Source organism: Harmonia axyridis, chromosome 2, assembly GCF_914767665.1.
Source record: "Harmonia axyridis chromosome 2, icHarAxyr1.1, whole genome shotgun sequence".
Lineage (NCBI taxonomy): Eukaryota > Metazoa > Arthropoda > Insecta > Coleoptera > Coccinellidae > Harmonia > Harmonia axyridis.
In genome coordinates this window covers 1,134,008-1,155,914 of record NC_059502.1, presented here as the reverse complement: position 1 = coordinate 1,155,914, position 21,907 = coordinate 1,134,008, and the positions used below count along the sequence as shown (strand labels likewise).

General features: G+C 35.2%; 2 protein-coding genes and 1 non-coding gene across 14 annotated transcripts in view; 2 read left to right on the top strand and 1 right to left on the bottom strand.

The window, feature by feature from the left end:
• The window catches only part of LOC123672629 (homeobox protein otx5-B-like), a 30,768-nt gene extending 8,890 nt beyond the window's left edge, over positions 1 to 21,878 (top strand). For 2 of the 11 annotated variants that reach the window (XM_045606805.1, XM_045606806.1), the window contains exons 2-8: positions 1,909 to 1,940; positions 15,921 to 16,192; positions 17,348 to 17,499; positions 18,724 to 18,884; positions 18,989 to 19,100; positions 19,396 to 19,677; positions 20,845 to 21,878. In XM_045606805.1, coding sequence (XP_045462761.1) covers positions 1,915 to 1,940; positions 15,921 to 16,192; positions 17,348 to 17,499; positions 18,724 to 18,884; positions 18,989 to 19,100; positions 19,396 to 19,677; positions 20,845 to 20,925 — 1,086 coding nt within the window. In that variant the 5' untranslated portion in view covers positions 1,909 to 1,914 and the 3' untranslated portion in view covers positions 20,926 to 21,878. Of the gene's footprint in view, positions 1 to 1,908; positions 1,941 to 15,595; positions 15,755 to 15,920; positions 16,193 to 17,347; positions 17,500 to 18,723; positions 18,885 to 18,988; positions 19,101 to 19,395; positions 19,678 to 20,844 lie in introns of those variants that run through there. The other 9 variants (XM_045606808.1, XM_045606809.1, XM_045606811.1 and 6 more) reach the window with 8 other exon arrangements.
• LOC123672632 lies at positions 9,897 to 13,205 on the bottom strand. Of its 2 annotated transcripts, none has more exons than XM_045606817.1 (4): positions 13,062 to 13,205; positions 11,573 to 11,638; positions 11,056 to 11,278; positions 9,897 to 10,151 (listed from the first exon to the last, which is right to left on the bottom strand). In XM_045606817.1, exons 2-4 carry the CDS (start codon positions 11,627 to 11,629, stop codon positions 10,105 to 10,107), a joined length of 327 nt encoding a protein of 108 aa, XP_045462773.1. In that variant the 5' UTR covers positions 11,630 to 11,638; positions 13,062 to 13,205; the 3' UTR covers positions 9,897 to 10,104. The 2 variants fall into 2 exon arrangements, with proteins under 2 accessions (XP_045462773.1, XP_045462772.1); XM_045606816.1 differs by having other exon boundaries at positions 13,045 to 13,065.
• Positions 17,238 to 17,310, top strand: Trnav-aac. Its single transcript has one exon. It is a non-coding gene; the product is annotated as a tRNA-Val (tRNA).
• Positions 21,879 to 21,907: the final 29 nt, after the last annotated feature.

Here is a 21,907-nt window from a genome sequence, read left to right as displayed (position 1 = left end):
GGCTCGTGCCACAAACTTCCACACTCGTGAGAAAAGTTGGACTTTCCCCACTTGTTGCACAATAAATCATTTCCTACGCAAACACACGAGCGAGAAAAGGACTTTCTTCACATGTTATACTTTTCCTAGAACTGCATACATTTCAATAATTCAAGTAATGGACTTGATTCAAATCAAAAGGCCTTTGTTGACAGTATGTGCTAATTTATTGCGTTTTCATAGAAACGACTCGAAAAGCCCAATTTCATTGGTCTACCAAGCGAGGTGGGGCAAAGTGCCGTGAGAAATAATATTTTCCACAGTATGATCAATACATAGTTTTGAAATTGAGTAATCTATGAAGAATACGCTACTTGCCATAGCAGATGTAGGAAAAGTATATTGTGCAACATGTGGAGAAAGTCCTTTTGTCACTCGTGTGTTTGCGGCACTCGTGAGAAAAGTTGGACTATCCCAATTTGTTGCACTATATACTATTGCGTTATATTGATATGTCAAAAGAACCGTCCATCATAATTAATAAATACCATTATTGCACTAAGTTCTAAATAGGAAATTCTCGATAATTCCTTCTTCCACATCTTGAATGCACATTCACAGGTTATTTCCTTGGCTGTGTCCATATTTAATTCAAATAATTTTGTTATATTAGACGAAGAGTCATGTCTTCGATCAATCAAACTTGTGAATCATGATAACACATTGATTGATGTTTGAGAAATTTGTTACTCAATCGGAAATTTTGAAGCCAGAGGTTTCTATTGTTTCGGAACCTTTTCTGAGTAGCATAACTGATTATTTTTTATGACAGAGCAATCTCAATCTCTGTCGGCAACTTTGTCGGCTTTAGAAAGTACTTTTGTAGAACGCAATCAACCATGATACTTGATACAAATAAATAATAATATTTCTCTGTATACCTACGGTCAACTACTGATCTACTACCTGGTGGCAACAATTTTATGGTCATCTTTGACTCTTTGAGAAGCAACCCCCAATAAAATCTTGCCGATCGAAGCAATAAACGCTAGGTTCTAACCTAGCTCCATCATTATCATTATTCATAACCATAACCATAACTGTATGATTCTTATTGGAAAACCCTGGGTATATCCACCCAGTAGGAATTCAGTTTGGGGAGTAAACGTTCATAATTAACACAATTGAAAGGTTTATACTCCCCTGCAAGCAATTACCGGTTGTATTTCTGTCCACAATGTCTCTGTACTCTTCTATGTGCAGGAGGTCTTACAGTAACATTGTTCGTTGGGGCAAAACCCCCCTTTGAATTTTATTATTATCACCTTCAAACGAATATGCCGCTTGTGTCACTACAAAAATATGCAAGTTTTCAACACCTTTTGTGTTATTTGTTACCTGTTGGTTTTGCATCAGTATTTACGCCATCTTTTTAACGTCTTTTTGAATTCCAACCATGTTGAAGACACTTGGATGTCAAGATTCTTCCCTTCACTTGTGTTTTTTGTTTCGTGGGTATTTTAAATAATGTAACTTAGGTTGGTATTGATTGAGTAAAATAGTGATTTAAGTTATTAACATAATGGAGTAGGGAACGAGGATGAATTCCTTCATTATTAAATATATTGTAGAGCTCATATGATGTAGTATTCATATGAAAGTTCGTAATTTTTTGGATTTCCGAAAAATTTTTCTGAGAATTAATAAATACGTAGGATTTATTATTTCATTTCACATAATTTTCACCAAGGAAATTAAACGACAGTCTCAAAAATTATACAGTAAGATAAATCGAAAACAATGAGAAATATTATTCACTGTAGTCGATTGAAATGATGAAGTCAACTGTCAAATCAAGAAAAAAAATTTGAATAGTTTTCTTTTTTCATCTATACTAAAAGCATTTATTAATTATATTTTTTGTTTCAGGTTTAAATGTGGCCAAATACTCTCACTACTGGGTAAGTGTTCAAAATAAGACTATTAATCCAAAAAATTCTGTAGAATTATTCGATTCTTTTCGCCAATTCAAAATTGTTCATCTTCATCGTCAACTATAGGTATAAAACCACACAATTTTATGAAATTATCATTTTCAAGTTTGGAACTGTCTAGTTTCTTATGTTTGAAAATAAATAGGGTTGCTTATTTTTAATAAAGGATCTAACGTTGGTTAAATTCGGCTTCAGTTCGATGGCACAAATGATTTCGAAAATAAAGATATAGCTCCTTCCGAATAGTATCTCAGATACTAAATACTTTCTGCCTAAAAATGTGAGGAACTAACATATACAGTAACTAAAATACTATAAAGTAGCCAGGATACTTTTTTTTTTGCGATCAAGTTTTCTGATAATATACATATATGTTGTCCAAACGGTTTATCAACAAAATAACGTAGACACATTAAATATAAAATATAAATAGTTCTTACAGTCTAACCAAAGTCACTTGAACTGAACAGCGCTTCTTTTCTACAAATGATACAGAGTATTTATATGGAATCAGGTACAAAAAAAGTGAGTAGAAATCTAAAAAGGGTCAAAGAATACCCAAGAAGGAGAAAACATTTTTGACCGTTATGCAAAATGTCTAGGATGTCCGGTATTATCTGAACACTGTGAATATTTTGGAAAAACACAGTTCTGTTAGTTCATTCATCATTTCAAAGTTATTTCTGTTCACTAGCTTTCAAATTTCTATAAATTCTAAATAGTTGAGCCTCCTGTCTTTTGACTCCACATAATGTATACTTTTCATGTTGTCAATTGAATGGAAAGGGTAGTCATCATCTATGCAATGTCTTGCAAAGGTGGAGAATCGCTCATTTTTGGTAAATCCCATTCGATATTCGTTAAATTTAGTTTTGAATGAACGTTTTACATCTGTCCTAGGTATTTCCTAGGGTATTTCATATTGCAAATTGAACATGTTGACACATAAACTTCTGATTTACTTACATTTGGGGTTGAATCTTTTGCATTGAATAATAACGATGATATTTTAGTCATTGGTTATGCAAGTTCTTGGCACCGATACAGGAGAAAGAAATAAGACATATTTTCCTTTGATGTTCAGCCGCAAGTGTCTTAAAATACCGTTGGAAATTGAAAATGACTAAAACGACATAAAATTTCAATTACATAAGGTATTTCTCGAAACATGGAAAATCTAGTATACATGATATATTTACGTTCTAGTCGAGTGACTTTGAAAGGACTTTACCTAAATTTGTTTATGGTTATACCTCCTGTAATAGTGGCATTGGTATTCGCTGAAACTATTCAGTAATTGGGTGATGATAAATGGATTCAAATCATGAAAAAATGAGCGATTTTGAAAAAAATACTATAAGCATCACAATCTCAAACTATAATTGGAGAAGTTGTAGCTACAATCTACCTCTAAACAATTGTTTTCGTACGGTAAGATATGTTTAAGGTTCTTGGTACTCGAAATAAGTACTATTTTCTGCTAGAATAACTTGATTTCCATTTGCACAAGAGGTATGGCAACCGGTTGGAATCCTCAACCTCGCTCCAAGAGTGTCAAATAGAACTGTCAAATCAGGCGCCAGAAACCAAACACTGTCAAGAGATATCGCCTTGTCAAAAATTCAAAACACAGGCTCACATTAGCAGTTCGAAGAGTAAACGACAATCAAACCTTTAATCTGGCGAGGAATGACACTTTCCTTTGTGTCAGGGATTACGTCTATATGACGCCTTAAGCCGTCGAAGAAACCTGAGCCATGTACGGCAGATATTATTGGGGGCCCCTAACTTGTTGTCCTCCTGTAATGGAACACCATCAGAAGACTTTTCGGGTGACATTTTTTTTCCTCGCCGTTAGGATTACGAGAGACGCGAGGATAGGTTGATTTTTTTTTGTGGGCATTATAACAGGATGGTTGAAATTAATTTGGGACGTTATCTTTTTACGAACAGATTTGTATTTGTTCGTTTTTGGGGGCTTTGACAGGGTAATCGTCAGATTTTAATTCCACGACGGTCGTAAAAGACAGTTTCTGTCACATTGGGTAGATTGGTGTTACAGTCGTTAAACAGAGAGACGTATTTCATTATGAGAGTTTAGTATATATTTATTCTTTTGAGATGGAGCAATACAAAAAATTATTAACTTCAAACAACAAAGCATGTGTTGATGAAATCTGAGTATTAGCAGAGGAAATGTAAACGGGCATCATACATTTCAACGTATGATACAAGAGTACAGATAATAACCTCAGCAAAAACTATGTCTCCCCGTATGGGTGTAGTGACTGGTTTGTGTATACAGAATAAGCTGACATATTTATATTAAAGGTTGACGATCTCATAATTAAATCTGAAAACAAAAAAGAAAGGAACCAGAAAAAACAAATAAATACACTGCGCAAAAAAATTAACGCACATTCTGAAAATCTCAATTTTAATGAAAGTTAACTCTACATTGACTTTATAACTTATTTTTTATGTTCATCTTGGGAAGGTTTTGAACGAAACAAGACACATTAATTGCAAGAAAAATTCAGGATTTCACCGAATCTTATGTGAAAGAAGAGAAATAAACAATTTTCAAAATACTGCAATGCTGATAAGTGATTTATAACTTGGTATTTCCACCCCTTGCGTTAATTATAGCTCGGCAACGACGGTTCATACTCAAAATGAGTGATCTTAAACTGTTCTGATCTAATCCTTCCCAGATTTCTCTGAGTTGGATTCCTAAGTCATTAACAGTAGCTGGATGATTTTCTGAACTTCTCAGCCTTCTATTGAGGTTGTCCCAAACCTGCTCAATCGGATTGAGATCTGGACTTCTTGCTGGCCATTCCACTCGAGAGACTTCAACCTCTTCAAGGTACTCCTGAACGATGCGCGCACGATGGGGTCTGACATTATCGTCTCTAAAAATGAAATTTTCACCAATGTATGGGGCAAATGGCACTACATGCTCTTCAAGAATGTTCCTTATATACCTATCAGCATTCATAGCTCCATTATCAACGACCACTAGGTATGTGCGAGCAGTCAAAGATATTCCACTCTATACCATAATCGATCCTCCCCCGAAACCAGTAGTATTCAGGAAATTGCACTGAGCATATTTTTCATGTGGACGTCTGTATACAAGGGAACGTCGATCACAATGGTAGAGGCAGAATCTAGAGTCATCTGTGAAGAGAACTCTTTCCCAATCAGCCTCTTCCCAATGGATATGCTCTCTCGCAAAATCCAAACGCGCCCTTCGATGGGCTGGGGTAACAGCTGGGCCTCTTGCCGCGACACGAGGCCTTAAATCATATTCTCTGAGGCGATTTCTTATTGTCTGAGTGCTAATTTGCACCCCATGAGCACCAGAAAAAAAACCAAGGCCAAAGAGTGCTGGCATCAACACCTCATGACGAACCCGCTAATTTTTGAAGAATTTTATTCCTCGACTTCAATGTCATAGGAAAATTTTTCGAGTGGACTTTGAGATAAAAAAATAATCGTTCCAGATTTTTTCGTTAGAGAGTTATTGAGAATTTTGGATGTACCTTCCGTCATCTACATAACCTAACCGACAACGACGACATAACAAATCCTGAACTTTGGATGGTTAGCGACTTTAGAAATCTAATTTTTTAAGTGTAAATAAGGGATGATTCCCCTTACAATTTTAGCTAAATTTTTCGTCTTCCTGCATAGGATTCAGAAGCATTCAGTCATTAAACTCAAAGAACCAAGTACGCCAAATCGGCTCATCATGTCATCACCTCAATGAATCCTACGTCAGATCATCCACCAACCCCCTCCAAATCAATTTAGGTTAATCAACTCAAAAAATCGGCTGATGGAAACAAACATCAAAGAACAGACCCTTGGACCGTTTAATCTGACCAATGGGGCATCATTAACGTTATCATGACAATCGTGCCTTTCTGATTCAATTTCCACCCTCTGTTTACCCCGGCCAAAGTCTCTAGGGGAAGAGAGGAGGGAATATTGCATCAAAAATCTACCGATAACGGTCATTGGGGGTTGTTCTGCCGGTGCATCTCGCTAATTGGGACAGTAATTAAGGGTATTAGCCCCATGCAGATTTTGGAAGGCTAGAGGTCTAAACTAAGGGGGTGGTTTTGCTGGTAGTGATCAGTTTGTATGGTAGTGTGTGGATTTCGTTTAGATTGAATCTTAATCGGGATAGTTTATTTTTGAGGGTTATTTATTAGGTCCCTCGTTACATAATCAGCCCCAGAAAACCTGAGGATATTGCAGTCCCATGGGGGTTTTGCAATAGGAATAGGAAGAAAATTTTTTTAACGAAAGTTCCCTCATATAAATTTTATACCATCATATCAATTAAATCGATAATATAGATTACGTAAATGCTTTCAGTGCAGCGATCAGTCCATTATTTCAGAAATTATAGGTTGTCATCTGAATTTTTCAAAAGAAATTTTGATAATATTCTCGAGGCTGTCAACTCTCCTTGAGGCAGGAAACGGACTTGAAACCTCAATATGTTTTAGATCACATCTCGGTCTATAAAAAACGTTTTCGTTTCAGGGAGCTGTGACCAATATTTTAGGAGATATAACGATTATTGTGTAGAGATTCAATTTTTACTGTTTTTTCCAAATTTCGAAGTTAAAATTTTCATGAACTGTGATTCAAACAAAATTCCTAGAAGAATTAGCCATAATATCAAATTCGACTATGAATATTCATGGAAAATTTCAGGTAGACAATTTCAAAAGCCCAATTAGTACATGAAGGAACAAGCGCTCGAAAATCTCCCTACGCCAAGTGAGTGCTTTTCCTCGAATTTTAGTTCCTATACAGAAACCTACAAAACTTTGAAGGCGGTTCAGTTTTCCCTTGATCTAACCCAAAAACCCATCATTGTAAATATTAAAGTAAAACAGGATTTGATCCCATTCAAGCAAACACGCCGAAAAACGTTTCATGATACACCTTTCCTCGACTGAGTAAATCCAATACAGGATGGAATTTTAAGACCAGACATTGTGGCAGAAAAGGATGTTTGTAGTCCCGCCCTAAGCCCTTACCCCTAGACTCAAAATATAATGAGGCCCTTCGACGTGCCTCTTTGAGACTGTCGGCACCATACAGTCTGGAAATACCTACTTCTTTTGTTACCAAGGAGGTACAGAGGGTCTCGTTAAATAGTGATTATCACCCTTTATATTGCCGCATATTTCATTATCTATAAAGAAATGTTAATGTCAAATTCGAATCATTTAGTTATAATAGGAAACTAGGTTATCGATAAAAAATTGTATCGAATACAATTATTTTTTCAAAGATAAATTGATAAATACTTACAAAGATTAAATATATACACAACAAGGAACATTTTAAATACAACAACAATTTTCCCGTAAGAAAACATTCAATAAATTCGTAAACATTATAGAACCAAAAAAACATCTACGCCCTTGACTACTCAGTATGTACAGGGTGGGCAAATTTCGATGTTTTAGCACTACAACTTTTAAACCAGATGAGATAGACAAAATCTAATTCCCAATTCTCGTTCTCTTTTTCTGAGAAACTAACAAGGATAGTATTCATTTTTGGCCACCTTCTTTTGTTTTCGAGTTATAAGCGAAATTTGGAAAAATGGCGATATCAAAAAACATTTATATCTCCGCTTATACTGATGATGCCTCGGAATACGAAACATTTGCGAACTAAAGTTATACATATAGCAAATTGTCATTATTTCATGCATAATTTCATGCAGAATCACCCCTTGAAGTGTTTCTCATTCATTCAATAACACTCTGTATTATTAGAAAATAAAACTTTTTAATTGAATTCAAACATTCCCTCTTATCAATATTGAACAATAGAATTTTTATTGATGGCGCATTCACCATTTTGCGATTCGATTGACTAAATTGTGTATAAAAATTTCATACAAGTCATTTTTCAAAAATTACAACGTTTGTAACAAGAATACGTACAAATGTTGATTAAACAAATTAGAAGTTTAGTTGTCATATTCAAATTTAAAAGTCAACATATAACTAAAATTTAGGAAAACTACAATTATTACTGTGCATAAAGCTCTCACGAGAGAAACTACGAGTATCTATGATGCTGATACCAGAGTTATTTGCAGAATTTGCACAGGTAGATTATGATTTTTGTGGAAGAAAAGTGTTTAACTTCTTTATGAATTTTTTTCCAATATTTTCCAGCATTATATGTGTGAACAAAAAAAAAGTTGTAACTAATCATCCATCAAAAACAACTAATGAATAGAGACGTAATACCCATGTGTCTTATCGCCAGCATAAGGGATAATCACCCCCTAGCACCAGGTGTCTACACGATGCTCCGGGGGTAGCAGAAATTGGCTGCTCGTTTGTTTCTTTAAGCCAGCCACCCTTATCATAATAATTGCGCGTATCGTAAAGGATTTGCATTAGTCCCTGAAAGTGAGGGAGGGGGTGTTATCACCCCCGTAACAGAGGTGGTGCAAATGGGGAGAACGGGAGTGAAAGCACGTGCTTTAGTTTTGGTTAGGTAATGGACAGCACGTTGATCTTCGATTATATTTTGTTGATTGAGGATGCAAAACGGTGGTGGCAATATTTAGGGGAGAAAATTTCGATGTTTTTTTTATCATGGCTATTGGATCTCACAAGCTGAGCTAAGTGTTGGGAGGGTGGAAAAAAATTGAAGAATTTGTCTCACAAATTTACGAATAATACTGCCGAAAGTAATCTGAAATGTCTATTTGAAGGGTGTTTTTTTTTAGAGCTATAGAACTTTAAATAGCAATAAAACAACGATGGATTATTCGATTGACATGAATTTTATTTATCCGCAAGATAATCTTGTGGCATTACATTTTAAATATGATTTCTGGCATATGACCGCCAAGGCTGGCTCGGAAGTAGTCCAATCTGGACGTCCAATTTTCGATGAGTTTTTTCAACATTTGTGGCCGTATATCGGCAATAACACGGCGAATGTTGTCTTCCAAATGGTCAAGGGTTTGTGGCTTATCCGCATAGACTTTACATAGCCCTACAGAAAGTAGTCTAGCGGTGTAAAATCACAAGATCTTGGAGGCCAACTCACAGGTCCAAAACGTGAAATTAGTCGGTCACCAAACGTGTCTTTCAATAAATCGATTGTGGCACGAGCTGCGTAACATGTTGCGCCGTTTTGTTGGAACCACAGCTCCTGGACATCATGGTTGTTCAATTCAGGAATGAAAAAGTTAGTAATCATGGCTCTATACCGATCACCATTGACTGTAACGTTCTGGCCATCATCGTTTTTGAAGAAGTACGGACCAATGATTCCACCAGCCCATAAAGCGCACCAAACAGTCAGTTTTTCTGGATGTAACGGTGTTTCGACATACACTTGAGGATTAGCTTCACTCCAAATGCGGCAGTTTTGTTTGTTGACGTAGTCATTCAACCAGAAGTGCGCTTCATCGCTAAACAAAATGAAATGGATGTAGTGCGCAATACGTATTCCGCACAGAACCATTATTTTCGAAATAAAATTTCACTATTTGCAAGCGTTGTTCAGGCGTGAGTCTATTTGTGATGAATTGAAAAAACCAAACTGAGAATAAATCACTTGACAGCTGTTGAATCGATCGCCATCTTGAACAGTAATGCCAACTTAAAGTTATATACCTCGAAAAAAAACACCCGTCATAAAGAATTTTCCAATAGGAATAATCTACATATTTTTTGAGTTTGCGGGCCCATGTTCATGTTCATGGGACTTTTTTTCCTTAAAATGATCCCAACAATCTGTTTGTAACTCCAATTTAGGAACACCCTATAATAGTTTGGTTAATTACACCATTTATTGAAAAACATAAATATGTTCCAATTCCAAATCAGACATGATTTATAGAATAAAATGAGTAGGTATTCTACAAAGTTGATTCTTTAATTTGCATATTGAAAATGGTTTAGTTAACCTTTAACATGAAAGACCTATGTTCTTTACAATTAATGATAAAATAGTTGTTATACACCTACAATACCCTATTATAACAATAACTAAGAAATTATTACATACAACAATATGTCTATTTTGAATTTTTCCATGAATTCATTAGAAATCCTTCGATATATCATCCCCAGTCTGCTGTGATTCGTTCGTATGGTGAAACAGGATTCCCTGAAAGAAAATCTGTTGATATATGTTCTCAAAAAAATATATAATTATGTTTTCTCCTAAGTATGTAACTCATTTTCTATTGAAACATGACGTAAATGATCCACACAGTTTCATCTTTCATGAATCATTTTGATTCTACACTTTTATCCATGTTAAAAATCTAACGTTTCAAAATCACCAAATTTTCATCTCAAAATATAATCCATAGAGCCACATAAACTGAATTTTAGTCTGGAAATAATGGTGTGAGAGCTCATTCTTAACAAAAATTGGAGATATGACGGACGATCTTCTCTTCAATTCTTACAAGATTGGTCAAACTTCATTTATTTCCATATCGTTTCTTATGACGCCCAAATCAAATTTTGCTGTCATTTCCATAGAGATTTCCAATTATTTATACGCCATCTACACAAGGACAAGGAAGTTTGGCCAATCTCTAGTTTACGTCGCCTAAAATGTCTTTAACACAAGTATTCCTAGACATCTTATAGATATTTAATGATGCTCATTTACACCGTTGTCATGAGCTATTTTGGAATTTTATATCACTGATATTATGGTTTATTGGTGCCTAAATAATTTAAACTTAATAATTTTTTCGTTATTCCATTTTTGTGATGAAAAACACCCAAAATCCAATTGGGGAATAATTTCCCATTAAACTCAGAAATTTTTTTTTAAATATGATAACTTGGATCTTGGAATGAGTTCTAAAACAAGAACGACAATGCAGTATAGCAAACTATTTGCTCCATAAGCTCTGAACCGAAATATGTCTTTGTTAGATTTTTGGTATACCTCCAAGAGAAAGCTTTCAAAATGAATTTTCATAATTATAATAACTCTACAAAGATGTGTAACAGCTCTTTTGTATTTGTCAAGAAAAATTCAAATTATTAACCGAACGCTCCAACTGTCTTTCCGCCAAGTCCAGCCATAGCAAAGTAGTTTTTAACTCCAGAATCGGCTCCAGCAAAAAGACCAGTATTTCTTTGGAAACCAGCTGTAGCTTTCTGACCAAATGGTGTTTCAGCGTAAGACTTCAAGCCCCCATTTGCAAAATCCAAGCCGGCTTTGAACCCCATAAAATTCACCCCCAACTTTCCATGTCTGCCTAACTGCAACTGAAAGAAAAAAAAATGGCAATTTTTTTCATGGAAATGTTTAAAATAATGTGTGAAGAACAAGAGGATATTTTTCATTCAGCTGCGTCTGAAAAGTCTGACCACTTGATTTTGATATATGAAACTTTCTATTTGAAAAATTTTAGTTATTTAGAAATAAAATTCCATGATATAGATACTTAACATACTCAGTCGCTGTTCCTAGGACTTTTTTCTAAAAGGTTTTTTTTTTAAAAATGAAATGCACCATGAAGTGATACTCACTCAAAAATATTGTACAAAAAAGATACTTACAACAGACTGCAGTGAATAGTGTAGTAACAGAGAGGACAGGAGTAGGACTTTGATCATTTTCTGTTCCTGAAATAAGAATATTGACTTCTTGGGCGATATAAGGCTTAAATGGGCTGGTACAGATTTTATGACCCTAGTTCATTTCACGGTGAAAGTAGTACGATTATTACTGCCTTAAATTTGTTCGAAAATGCATTTTGAAAGATTGTTCTTGGGCTAGGTATTGTGTTTATCTGAAGCTATTGGTTTCGCCCATCTGAAAGCACTCAAAGAAAATTGATTTCTTGATCAAGCGGATTTGATCGTTGAATATCAATAATTGCATAATGCTTGCCAATTTTAACCGGCCATATATCTCATTCCAAAAAATCCAATTATGAATTCGTATACAAGTTTTGTTTTAAATTTTCAATCAAATATTTAATTTTACAAGTCACTAGTGTAGTAAAGGGTGTTTTTTTTAGAGCTATAGAACTTTAAATTGCAATAAAACAACGATGGATTATTCGATTAACATGAATTTCATTTATCCGCAAGATAATCTTGTGGCGTTACATTTTAAATATGATTTCTGGCATATGACCGCCACGGCTGGCTCGGATGTAGCCCCATCTGGACGTCCAATTTTCGATGACCTTTTCCAACATTTGTGGCCATATATCGACAATAACACGGCGAATGTTGTCTTCCAAATGGTCAAGGGTTTGTGACTTATCCTCATAGACCAATGACTTTACATAGCCCCACAGAAAGTAGTCTAGCGGTGTAAAATCACAAGGCCAATTCACAGGTCCAAAACGTGAAATTAGGCGGTCACCAAACGTGTCTTTCAATAAATCGATTGTGACACGAGCTGTGTGACATGTTGCACCGTCTTGTTGGAACCACAGCTCCTGGACATCATGGTTGTTCAATTCAGAAATGAAAAAGTTAGTAATCATGGCTCTATACCGATCACTATTGACTGTAACATTCTGGCCATCATCGTTTTTGAGGAAGTACGGACCAATGATTCCACCAGCCCATAAAGCGCACCAAACAGTCAGTTTTTCTGGATGTAATGGTGTTTCAACATACACTTGAGGATAGGCTTCACTCTAAATGCGGCAGTTTTGTTTGTTGACGTAGCCATCGAACCAGAAGTGCGCTTCATCGCTAAACAAAATAAAATGGACGTAGTGCGTGATACGTATTCCGCACAAAACCATTATTTTCGAAATGAAATTGCACTATTTTCAAGCGTTGTTCAGGCGTGAGTGAGTCTATTCATGATGAATTGCCAAACCAAACTGCGAGTAAATCACTTGACAGCTGTTAAATCGGTCGCCATCTTGAACAGTAATGCCAACTTAAAGTTATATACCTCTAAAAAAAACATCCCTTATAAAAATAAAATATCTCATTGGAAAACCTTTTACCACGTCTAACGGTCATTTTAATCAATTGGTTTGGTATGAAAGTAATTTCATTACTTTCATGTAAATTTCACCTCATTCGAAACAACTGCTTCAATTTGATTCCTTAAAACATCTCTAATCGAATTTCCAAAAATTAAGAACAACTGGTCACATACTACTACTGCGAACTACCAACACCAAATGAAAAATAAATTAAGAAAATTCACAACAAAGCAATAAATAGAAAATGATATGTACGCATGTTAGTTTTACAACACTAAATGAAATAGGTCGAATAATAAGTTGGCATTTTATTCGAAATAAATTATCTTCATGAAATAAACCCAATGGATATTATTTTCACAAGCAATGATTAGCTATTGTTCAACCACATGGTTATTAGTAGAGTCCTTCTTTAAGTTGTATACTTTAATATGTCTATACTGTATTTTTCAAGGCTATCGGTTGTTTCAATTTGCCGGAATTCATTAGTTGGGCAATAATTATCAGAAAAATTTTATATTTATCAATGGTCGTCAATTGATGCAAATCAAATGAAAGAGATTGAATTGAAATTTATAACCTACTAACATTCTAAAGTTGGTATAGAATCAATTGATTGCTACTATGTATTCATATGATTTTATAATAATTACTCCAACGATAGTAGTAAAGTTGACTAGGAGATATCAATAACTGTAAAATAATTCATTTATTATTACGAAGTACTTGGATGTAATTAAACCACTCCTAGATTGCCAATGCTGTTATATTTTCACGGATCACTTAAAACGCTATATGCTGAAATTGAATGAATCCTTATTTCTTTATGTTTTTGAGCGTGCGTTTCCCGGACAGAGAGATATGATCAAAAGTGATAGAAAAAAAATTTGCTAAAATCGCTCCAGAGAAAATGCCTAAATAGGAATATACACTGCGCAAAAAAATTAACGCACATTATGGAAATCTCAAATTTATTCTACAACTGAAGGTGTTCTCAATGATAATTATTTTTATCAAAATAATGCATGCATATGTTATCCACTTTCAACGTTTTTCTTCAATACAGATGCTTTTTCCCAGCAGGAATAAAACAAGATGAGATTATCAGATTTTGAATGTATTGGCTCCATTCTGAAATCAGTTGTTCTCGATCAGTTCTAGTGATCAAAAGTTTTTCTTTCGTTTGATTTTCTACAGTCGATCGCTATGCAACGCGAAACACGCAATTTGACCCAAGAGGAATGTGCCCAAGCGGTGCAAGAAGAAGGGTGGACATACACAAGAATTGCAGAAGGTTTGGAGTTTCCCATACAAGTGTGTCCAGAATGTTGCAGCGATTCAGGGAGACAGGTATGAATGTCCGAAGACCAGGACAGGGTAGACCACGGGTAACAACTGCCATTCAAGAACGTTATTTGAGAGTTTCTTCGTTGAGACAACGGTTTGCAACCGCTCGCCTCCTTCAAAATCTGCTTGAGCAAACTCATGGTGTGCAAATTAGCACTCAAACAATAAGAAATCGCCTCAGAGAATATGATTTAAGGCCTCGTGTCGCGGCAAGAGGCCCAGCTCTTACCCCAGCCCATCGATGGGCGCGTTTGGATTTTGCGAGAGAGCATATCCATTGGGAAGAGGCTGATTGGGAAAGAGTTTTCTTCACAGATGACTCTAGATTCTGCCTCTACCATTGTGATCGACGTTCCCTTGTATACAGACGTCCACATGAAAAATATGATCAGTGCAATTTCCTGAATACTACTGGTTTCGGGGGAGGATCGATTATGGTATGGGGTGGAATATCTTTGACTGCTCGCACAGACCTAGAGGTCGTTGATAATGGAGCTATGAATGCTGATAGGTATATAAGGAGCATTCTTGAAGAGCATGTAGTGCCATTTGCCCCATACATTGGTGAAAATTTCATTTTTATGAAAGATAATGACAGACCCCATCATGCGCGCAACGTTCAGGAGTACCTTGAAGAGGTTGAAGTCTCTCGAATGGAATGGCCAGCAAGAAGTCCAGATCTCAATCCGATTGAGCAGGTTTGGGACAACCACAATAGAAGGCTGAGAAGTTCAGAAAATCATCCAGCTACTCTTAATGACTTGGGAATCCAACTCAGAGAAATCTGGGAAGGATTAGATCAGAACATGTTAAGATCACTCATTTTGAGTATGAACCGTCGTTGCCGAGCTGTAATTAACGCAAGGGGTGGAAATACCAAGTATTAAATCACTTATCAGCATTCCAGTATTTTGAAAATTGTTATTTCTCTTCTTTCACATAAGATTCGGTGAAATCCTGAATTTTTCTTCCATTTAATGTGTCTTGTTTCGTTCAAAACCTTCCCGAGAGAACATAAAAAATAAGTTATAAAGTCAATGTAGAGTTAAGTTTCATTAAAATTGAGATTTTCAGAATGTGCTAAATTTTTTTGCGCAGTGTATTTATTTAAGTATACACATTTCTGCGATCTCCTGATCTCCATTAAATTAAGCATCTATTTGTATAGATTTTTGTCATCAGTACCGATTTAAATTGATTCGAAATGCCATCTGCTGGATTTGCTTCTATATTGACTTTTCTTGTAGAATTCTGTGTAAAATGATATCACAGATGTTTTAACTTGTGTATTAAGATTTGTATTGACATGTGAATGTTTATATCAAACTGATATTTGTTTGAAAATTGACGATGAATTCTTTTTATTAGAGTTTGTTTCAATCATAATGTTGTGTGATTGTACGAATAGTTGGTGTCCAAGGTGGCTCTCTAATAAGTACATATTTAGGTTTTCAAAAGATTTCTAATGTTGATGGATATAAATTAAAATGTTTTGAAGAGGATCTAAACTTTTCTTATTTTGTTTTTTTTTGCGTTTTGACCCAATCTTGATATTTTTTACCTTCTTTTTACGAATGAGCAAAAAATTATGGCTAATTTAGTTATTCTCATTATTCCAGATGCAACCCAGAGAGCGAATTAACCTTTCCTGGCTTTGGAGGTACCTGTGGAGGTGGTACCGCTGGGATGGCGTACCTGAAAACTGCTCCTTATTCCGTTCCGGGCCTAGGTTTGCATGGGATACCAGTGGATTCTCTTCATTCGTCCATGGGATATCCAGGAGGTAATTCAATGCAATATAATCCAGGTTATCCTCCTGAAGAACAAAATTACAAGAACACTTGGTCTCAGTATGATCAATGTAAATATGGGGGTAATGATAAATCATACATCTAATTGAATAACCACCTGAACATTTTTTGAAAGTTTAGTCAACCTTTATCCTAATCAATTTTTCAATCCAGGAATTTAAATTTGAATGCTATTTCTAGTTCACAAATTATAAACAGCGCTACCCTAGACCGAAAGAAATCAATTACAAATGCCAATATAAAGGGTGTTTTTTTTCGAGGTATATAACTTTAAGTTGTCATTTCTGTTCAAGATGGCGACCGATTTAACAGCTGTCAAGTGATTTATTCTCAGTTTGGTTTGGCAATTCATCAATAGACTCACGCCTGAACAACTCTTGCAAATAGTGCAATTTTATTTCGAAAAAAATGGTTCTGTGCGGAATACGTATCGCGCACTACGTCCATTAGCGATGAAGCGCACTTCTGGTTGAATGGCTACGTCAACAAACAAAAGGAGCTGTGGTTCCAACAAGACTGCGCAACATGTCACACAGCTCGTGCCACAATCGATTTATTGAAAGACACGTTTGGTGACCGCCTAATTTCACGTTTTGGACCTGTGAATTGGCCTCCAAGATGTTGTGATTTAATAACGCTAGACTACTTTCTGTGGGGCTATGTAAAGTCATTGGTCTATGCGGATAAGCCACAAACCCTTGACCATTTGGAAGACAACATACGCCGTGTTATTGCCGATATACGACCAGAAATGTTGGAAAAAGTCATCGAAAATTCGACGTCCAGATTGGACTACATCCGAGCCAGCCGTGGCGGTCATATGCCAGAAATCATATTTAAAATGTAATGCCACAAGATTATCTTGCGGATAAATAAAATTCATGTCAATCGAATAATCCATCGTTGTTTTATTGCAATTTAAAGTTCTATAGCTCTAAAAAAACACCCTTTACAATATAACGTGTTCAGTTCAATTCTAACATCTATGAATTTGCTAATTGGTACCTCTTTCTGAAATTTAGTCATTCGTGAAGCATTCGAATAATGACATTGTATGTAATAACATACAATGTCATAACCCAAATGTTTCACTTTGCTTAACAACAAGTTTCCGTGGTGTAGTGGTTATCACATCCGCCTAACACGCGGAAGGTCCCCGGTTCGATCCCGGGCGGAAACACTTTTTTTTAAGTATATTCAAAATGTTTTTTTTATAGGAAACCAACGAAAGCAACGTAGGGAAAGAACAACATTCACAAGAGCACAACTTGACGTTCTGGAAACTCTATTCGCCAAAACGAGATATCCAGATATTTTCATGAGGGAAGAAGTAGCACTCAAGATAAATTTACCAGAGTCTCGAGTTCAGGTAACTACTGATTTCCTTTAAAATTCTTCATCAAATAAATTTTGATCCACTTGAAAAAATAAAAAGGCGGAGATTTTACCACTACTGAGATGCATAGAATATTCTACGTATCTTTGTGTCATAATCAAATTGCATGAATTTTTATCGTGTGTTTTTACTGTATAAGAATTTGAAAGCTTAAATTCACGAGAAACGCTTCCTAACTCGATATTGACGAAGAACAGAAACCTCATGCTTGTAAAGTAATAAGTGCAATTGCGTTTGCTCTCGTTTCAAGCATTTCAAAGGCTTCGTTTTGTAACAGCGTCACTTGAGAATCACGCGACAACGTATCGATTTCTATACCTTGCCGTGTCCATAGCCTTTTGGTTAATTATTCTCTATAATGAATCTGAAATCGTGTAAAGAAAAAATATTTAATAATAATCTACGCCCTCAGAGTAATATGTTTATTACTCTATGTCTACGCCAATGCGTGACTTAAGTACCTATTATAATTCTGTGGTTCAATTGATATTCAGCGCTTAGGCACGCCTTCGCGCCTCCTCTATGTTGACTCGACTTCCAACGCTCATTATGGAAAATGAATATCCAAAAGGCTAATTTTCGAAAGGGAAACTTAACAAACAAAGGGGGTGGGTGCTACGTGCCTTAGAATAAGATCGGAGGGCTAATCAGGCTGCCCTTGTCGGGATCCGTTGCAGAACTCGAAGCCCTTAACTGATTTATTACAACTTACATTGTTGTAATTCTCTTTCATCCGTTATTTGCGTATTGTTGAAGGTCTGAGCTATTTTATTGTTGCCACACGTTTGACTCCGTTTGTTCCTTTGTGTCCGCTAATGATGGTTAAGAACGTGTTTTATTTAATGGGAGACAAACGGAAATTTCTTCGGGAAGAAACTATGAAAATAGAATTCGAGCTTTTGATGGGATTTGGAGTACAAAAATTGAATGAATGTGTTGCGAGTGCTGAATAGGCCCAAAGAAATCAACTTGAGAGGGTATATATTTTGAATACTTTTTTGGTTCTGTGGCCAAATAACTTTAAATTGTGGGACCTCCCACATGAACAATAATCCATTGAAGACTCACGTTGGCTGATCAAAGACATAACAACCGTACAAGTAAACATTATCTACTTTTTGGAAACTATTAATATTGGTTTTCTCTAAGTAGAATACATTAGGATCGATTAATTGAATGTATTAATTCAATTTACAGGTTTGGTTTAAGAATAGGAGAGCAAAATGTAGACAGCAGCAGAAGCAACACACCCAACAACAGCCTACAGAAAAAACAACAACAAGGCTCAAAAGTAAACCAACTACTAATATTGTAACAAAGCCAGCAACAACTCCAGTGTCAAATAACAACAGTACAGGGTAAGAACATTCAATTAAGAATTAATTAAGCAACATGTTCTTTAATGAGAATCTACAAGAATATTCTATGGTTCACAAATGAATAAAAATAAATTTATTTTCAGATCTTCTGCAGGATCGCCTGTTATACATCCTGCGTCACATCTTAGAGGAAGTCCTACAGCTTACGTCAAGTCTGAAATACCTGTAACAACGGCAGCAACAAACTCACCTTCGGTAATTAGTTACTTTCAAACTTTATTATTATTTTTTTTTAATTCTCGATTGATTAAGAAGAGAACTCCAGAACTAGCCAAATTCTATGCTCAAGCATGATTTTTACATTTTCGATGATTATACTTTGACATCTAACCTTAAAATTGATGAGCATAGATTTTCAGAGAATCTTATCAGATGTCAGTTTGACATTAAGCATAGAGATTAATTGAAAACCATAGATTCAGAATTTTTTCAAATAACTATTGATAATCTTAGACATATACCTAAGCTGATTATTTTTATTTTTTTTCAGATATCATCATCGATGTATATCAACTCTACGAATGGTGGCAGTATCTGGTCACCCGCCTCGATCGACAGCTTCACATTGGAGCAACACAGATCTTGGGGCTCGTCCTCACAGGCACCAATGCTAAATCCATCGAACAGTTCTGCCAACGGTTACAACAATTACCCTGCTTATTACTCTAACATGGATTACCTCAGCTCTACGGGCATGAGTCATCCACAATTCGGGGTAAATAATCAAGCTTTACATAATTTAGATGATAGAAGCACTCAAAATGGCTATAGGGTAGGTAACACAAAATTGCAGACACGTACCTACCGACTTTCTATCAATTTTCCTCGAAAATTGCGAAAAAAGGCCTCGTATGCGTTATGAGGTGTGCAAATACTGAAATCATGAAATTTTCCTTGATCAATTCGCACATTTGTTGTCTCATATATTCTCGATAACTTCACGAGTTCCATATTTGAGGACTTGAATCGATTGTGGAGCATTGGCACAGACATCATCTTTCACAATAAAATACTCGAAGTAAAACAGTGATTTTGTATTTGTACACCTAATAACGTGTGATCTTAACAAGACAAAAAGTAAATATACCTCTTTTTTGGAAACATACAAGATATGCGAAAAATTTTTTAAGACACAAAAATACAAATATACAAATACAAAAGAAAACTTGACAATAGTATATTCTAAAACAAGTTGCTGAATGGGTTCCTATTCCAACACGAATGAGAAATTTTCGCTCCTTCGTCGCTCGTTTTCGAACTCAAGAGTGTTGGAATTGCCTTCTGCAACGAGTATTAGACGATATTTTCTCTATTTCAGTCAAGCTTTGTGAAATGTTGTCGAAATCCAATGAAAAATTTGGATTTTATATCCTAGTGACTTTTGTATTGTATCTTGACAGTTGGTGTGACTGTTACGAAAATTGACAGATTACGGAATTTTAATTTGAATCGTACGTTTCGAATTCTCAAATAATTTAAAATTACGCATGAAATTCATGAATAATGTCTGACGAAATCGATTTACCACCACCAGGATCAATAGAAATTGCGAATAATGCTGCAAATCATTTCACTATATCCAAATTATACATTATGTTGACAATTATTGACGTTTGTTGAAATTTGATTGGATTGAAAGGCAGTAGAGACAACCACAAAACAAAAAATATAACTGAAAATAATGCTGTAATGAGTTCATTACAGCACTGTTTTTAGAACTGTAATGAACTCATTACGATACTGAAATAGAGAAATACCATTATTTTAATTTTCAGCGTGTGTAGTCTCATTATTTTTTGTCCAGTGTCCAATTTCCAGCAAATATCACAAAATGAATATAAAAAATTGGGAACTTTCACTGAACCTTGATGAACACCTTCAGGTCCTTGTAATTATTCAATATAACTGGGATATTTTGCTCATATAATTTTTTTTGCAGGAAAACGGCGTAGAATCAACCTGGAGCAAAACAAGGGACGAATCTTCGTGGATGTACAACTCGGGATGGGAGAGAAAATGAAAATGGCAGTATTCCCGATTGTCAGAGCTCAGCAATATTAGTTTTAGAGACGAATGAATTTGAACGATGTTTTCTCTCCTCTTAGAGAGCCATGTTCTGAAAATCATCTTGTATATAGCGATTTTTGTGATTTCATAATCAGAACCTCAATAATTACGAAACCTTCTTGTTCTCAGACAAAGTTATTTGTTATAACTTTAGTTATCATTTCAAACAGCAAAGTTTCCATTAGAAGAAATTGAGAGTGTTACTATGACAAAATAAAATGTTAACAGAGAATACAAAAAGTAGAATCAAGTTAACAACTTACAAGTCAACATAACACCCTCCTAAAAGAAGGGTGTAATTCCTGTATTCTTTTTTCTGGTTATTTTTCAAATAACCAGAAATCTCGGCCTAGATCAACAACGATATTGCAAAAGATATACAACGTAATAAATAAATAAAGGAAAATTACGCATTCTTCAAACTTGATGGATGAATTTATGTAAATATTATTTATTCTGTGAATAAAGTGGAATTTTATTATTGTTAGTTTTTACTGTGAACCTGCAAGAAACCAAACAGAATTTTTTTTAAGGAGAAAAAGAATACAAGATGAAAAGTTGTTGAAGCTCTGATTGATGGTTTTCGAAGAACATCGATAGAAAGAAGTATTTGAAATATATTGTATATTTTTTCGGAAGACCAACACAATAAATAAACGAATTTAAAGATTGAAAGATCATAAGAACTAGTCAAAAAAGTGCCAAATGGGCATCAATGTAGTTCATCGAATATCACTAGTTACTCATTAATGTACATATCGTAGTTAATTAAGAATTTGTAAAATGTTATGTGATCGTTAGATATAATAATTAAATGTAAGGCCTAAAATGTTTTTGTTGCAAAAAAACTTGATCTTTCCGATGTCTCAAAAAAAAACTAAGAGATTATCATTGTATTATAACAAATTCCAAGGGACTCGAAAAAGGAATATCAA

Excerpts from the sequence above, each read along its gene's own strand:
- LOC123672632 (XM_045606816.1), bottom strand. Across the intron at positions 11,279-11,572 it reads ACTATTCACTGCAGTCTGTT|TTGCAGTTAGGCAGACATGG; the intron begins GTAAGTATCTTT and ends TTTTTCTTTCAG. Across the intron at positions 10,152-11,055 it reads AAAGACAGTTGGAGCGTTCG|GGAATCCTGTTTCACCATAC; the intron begins GTTAATAATTTG and ends ATTTTCTTTCAG.